This window comes from Lactuca virosa, chromosome 7 (assembly GCF_052849685.1).
Source record: "Lactuca virosa cultivar CGN04683 chromosome 7, Lactuca_virosa_CGN04683_v6, whole genome shotgun sequence".
Taxonomy (NCBI): Eukaryota; Viridiplantae; Streptophyta; class Magnoliopsida; order Asterales; family Asteraceae; genus Lactuca; species Lactuca virosa.
Genome location: NC_136432.1, coordinates 3,061,519 through 3,066,136, shown reverse-complemented (window position 1 = coordinate 3,066,136; position 4,618 = coordinate 3,061,519). Strand labels below are relative to the sequence as shown.

General features: G+C 33.7%; 1 protein-coding gene across 1 annotated transcript; it reads right to left on the bottom strand.

The window, feature by feature from the left end:
- Positions 1–223: 223 nt before the first annotated feature.
- Positions 224–1,904, bottom strand: LOC145125128 (uncharacterized). The gene is made up of 2 exons (XM_079060615.1): positions 1,055–1,904; positions 224–390 (listed from the first exon to the last, which is right to left on the bottom strand). The coding sequence occupies exon 1, from the start codon at positions 1,819–1,821 to the stop codon at positions 1,063–1,065; it is 759 nt and encodes a 252-aa protein (XP_078916741.1). The 5' UTR covers positions 1,822–1,904; the 3' UTR covers positions 224–390; positions 1,055–1,062.
- Between the last annotated feature and the right edge of the window lie 2,714 nt (positions 1,905–4,618).

Here is a 4,618-nt window from a genome sequence, read left to right as displayed (position 1 = left end):
ATGTATCTCTTGGTAAATTTACCTAATCTAACCTATCTATTAGGTTAAAACTTGATTGTGATGTTTGGTTTGAATCCATTTATTAGTAGAGTAGGTCGGATTTTAGGAGTGTGACATCTCATCTCATCAACAACATCAGATAGATATTATAAGTTATAACAAGCTTAGCCCATTTGCTCATGTAATCCATGATCCATACATGAGCAAGAGCAACCCCCATATATAAAACCAATTAGTGTGAATCATTTATTGAAAGGAATGGTGGTTTCTTTCAGCATCATCTAGTTCTATTTCTAGTTCTAGTCAACATAACATAACATAACCAATTGATGAATGGGCAAAACTGCAGAAAACCAACAAACAGCATACAGATATACCACCACCTGGCACCTGCATCAATTTAAGGAAACATAATCAAGTCACAAGTCACAACCTGAACCAATCCAATCAGCAGCCATTAAATTATTATAATTCCCTTTTGGATGGGTTGCCTATCAAACTATTCATATCCAAAATGTAGCAAACTTATCTCAAATAACCTCTAGTATTATTTTTGTCAACAAACAAAACAAAACAAAATGGGGCATTCAATCAATAAGACTCAAGTTACTCTTACATATGTTATGTCTTATTAGCTCACAAGCAATTTAATTCTAATGTGGATGGATGCAACCGATGTGGTATATGTTTGATATTGTTATCAGAATTTTGCCCTATCGTAATCTACATATACACCATAAAAGCTTAACATAACAATGAGTTCAAATACAGCAGAAAGAAATGCTCATAGCTGTCAAAATCATCATATCTACTTCACATGAATGTTGGATTCGTTGCCAAAATCATATGACTGTAAACAATCACATCACTTTTAACTTGGTTCATCATGTAAAACTTCCAAAGATATTGAACCTAATAAGCAACTCATGTACTTCATATGCATTTCCATTGACAGAAGACATATGATATAAAAATCAACTTCTCAACACTCGACACTCAAGTCAGGTGACAAAGCATGTATGTTATAAAAAATCAAGCCAATATTAGTACTAACCTTTCCCCTCATCTGAGCTTCCCCTTAACTGAACTCTGCCTCTTCGCCGCCTCATTGATCTTCTCAATATACCCTTCGATGGGTGGAGTCAAAGTTGCCATGAACCTATTCACCGGGAAAGGGGCCATATCCGGCACCAGTGCCGCCTCCCTCAAACCTTCCGGCAACGCCTCTATAGCCTCCTTCTTACACTTCAACAGCCCTGTCTCCGCAGCCTGCCTCGCTCGATGCTTCCTCATCAAAACCCTACTATACTCCTTAGCTAACTTCCTCCCATCCTCAACCGTCAACTCGTATTTAGGAATCTTATCAGCGTCAACAAGCCCTAACGTTACAAGATCCAAACCTTCCGGTCCGATAAACCCCGATTTCGATTTCTGGTCATCATCTTTTACCTTACTCTTGTTTTTCTTAAAGCTCGCAATCTCTTGTTTCCTATCTTCAGAAATCAATCCCATTTTCTCCCTCTCAGCTTCTCTCTCTCGTTCCTTAGGCTTCAGAAACCTCACCGGCGCTTTTGCCTGCAAGCAATCGTCAATCATTTGTTCAAGTTGGCCTTTCCTCGGACCTTTCGTCGCCGACGGATCTGGTGCTTGTTGACCTTTCTTTATAGTGATTTTCGATCTCTTTAGGGTTACCCCAGCCTTCACCTTCCCTTTTCCTTTAGCCGTTCCACTGACGGAACATTGTTGTAGGAATCGGTGGCCTAGGGTTTCTATTGATGACGTCAATGGCTTCAATTTCATCAAGTCTGTTATCCGCGCCATTGCTATCAGAGAATCAGCGAGGCAGCGGCAGCGATGGCGGTAATGTGATGGAGTCAGAAGGACTGTAAGTCTGTAATAGGGTTGAATGCGTGACAAAATTCAATAAATTAATGACATATGGAATTAGTAATTTTCTCTTTATTTATCTTTCTTGATTTTTTTTTTTTTTCCGCTTGTTATAATTTAGTAAGTAGAAGCAATGTTTTAAAAACCAGTTTAAACCGGTCGGTCAAAGTGGTTGGATCGGAAACCGGTGGAGGAAACGGTTCAACTATCATCGGTTTTATGTCGATTTCTAAACCGAATTGAACCGGCCGGCTTTTAGAAAAACCTTGTTGAACTTGTCAAAATAAACCGGTTAAACCAAACAAAAACACATGAAAAATAACCATTTACATAACAAACTTTGGTGATTTTTTTTCAAATCTATTTAGTCTTTTCTAAATAAAAACATATGGTAAATGTTATAAAGTTTTTTGATCGTTTGTATTAATCTAAAACTATATTTTGTTTCGGTATTATATTTTATTTTCTTTTTGACGTATATGGATTGATGTAAAACACTAAAACTTATGTTTATATGTTATTTTAATGTTTATAGATTCATCTACAACTTATTTGTATTTGTAATGTTAATGATTGAACTTGTAAACATTAAATTCATGATTTATATATGTATGTATGTGTAGGAAAATAGGAAAAAACATGAAAAATATTGAAACTGGTTGATCCGGAGGTCGAACCGGTTGAACCGGGAACCGGTCACCATACCGGTTCAACTAAATAGGATATCGGGATTCAATTTTTGAAATTTGAATTTCATCCCTTCTGTCTCTCTTAATTGTTATCATCTCATTCACCAGTAGTAACCCTAAATATATCCTCTCTTCCCTCTCTCGAACTTGATGGGTGTCAATCGGCAACTAGAGTAATAATGACAAGAGGTTCGTTTGCCTTTTCATCTTTTTGTTGTTTAATTTATAAGGTTTGTGCTATGTTTCTTGGTGGGTCTTTTTTTGGTACCTGTTGCGCTATTGAATGAGAGTAAAGCTACTATGCTTTAAGTTTATTTCCTTCGTGTCTTCATATTTTGTCAAATCAGAAAAAAGATAGATTAGTATGATAGTGTTAATTTTTTAATCTTTCTTTCATACCTTTCCCTCTAAAAAATTAATCTATTTTAGGGATGAAATTTTTAACATCTCCCAGTAATTATTGTTGATGATGCTAAATTCTTAAGCATGAAAACCGAAGCTTAGTCCCTACTATCTGTATAAGATTGGGAAAATAAAAAATTAGATACTTATATTTTATCTATCAATATATTTATAATTATATTTATTTCCAGAGGTCCGAATTATGCGTATACATCTATTAGAAATGAAGAATGAAAAGTAAGAAGTTTTGTTGATAGATAGCGTTAATTAAGAAAAATAAAAAACACTGATGGTATGTCTGCTTTTCTCTTTTGAGTTTAGTTTCTATAAATTCTTGCTCTCTTGATTAAATGTTTTCTTTTTGTTTTTTTGATTGGTGGTTGACCATTATCTGGCAACTGAAGCTTCAGATTTTAATATGTAGATGTATTATTTGATACATTTTGATTCTTTAGCATTACTCTATTTTATACTTTTCTTGTGAACATGCATGAACACATGTAATTTATTGTTAATTTGAAAGGAAAAACAAAAATTATATAAAGTTTACTAATTGTCTTTCTATTTTAATATGTAGATGTATTATTAAAATGTATACCACCACCATTAAAATACCAATTGTCTTTCTATTTTTTTCTTCCAAGTGTTTGATGAAAGTATTAAGAGAACTTTGTTTTTGCTATGATGTTATTCAAGGAGACTCAAGTGGTATATGGATCGAAATTGCAGCAAAGGTTCTTGCATTTTGTGGAGTCCACGTAGTTATGGTTGTTAGTGATATATCAGTAGGAGGAGAGGTCAAAGAAGCAATCCTAAAACAAATCCTAACTGCGAAGGTTTTATGCTGATAAGACGTTCTTGAGGCGTGGTCGTTCGACTTCTTTTTGTCACACTGCCTTCTCTACAAACTCTTGGATTAAGTTATCATCTTTTTTCTGTTTTTTCTAAAAATGTGAAAAAGTACGTTGCCATTTAGTGACTTCAACTGCTATCTGTTGCACTATTTATTCTGTTTTTTTTTCTGTTTTTGAATTTAAATTATTTAATTTGTTGATCCGTTCAACAGTTTAAACAGTAAAATAACATATTATTAAAAATATTCATTAATTCATAAATAAAGTTTACCAAAAACATTTTTTATTGATGATTTTCTGAAGCCATTGATTCTATCAAACTCATTTCAATGGGGAGTTTTTGGTTCCAAAATTTGACCAAATAGCCCTCGGATAAAGGACCAATAACAACACTAACATTGTCTATGGACTATAACTTCACAAAATATACTCATCTTCACATAAATGATAAATTATACATAAGGCAATTAACAAACAAAAAATGACATGACTACTCATTAGCTTTTTCCTAATGTATGATTATTATTTATTATACTTATGCAAATGAGTCGATTACTAAAAGAATTAAAAACACCATGTGAAGTTGAAGTAGAAATAAACTTACTTCATTCTACATGACATAAAGCCAAAAAAGAAGTCACTTATTTGGTTGATCTCCATGTGATGCTACACCTCTAATCCTACATAAAACCTATAGAATAAGTCATTAGTACAATACCCATTCCCCATGTATAGACAAGAGATAATCCAAAAATTGTACGTGGGAAATGCATATAAAGATATTGG

Bases quoted from the DNA above. Each gene is read 5' to 3' on its own strand.
- LOC145125128 (XM_079060615.1), bottom strand. From the start codon at position 1,821: ATGGCGCGGATAACAGACTTGATGAAATTGAAGCCATTGACGTCATCA.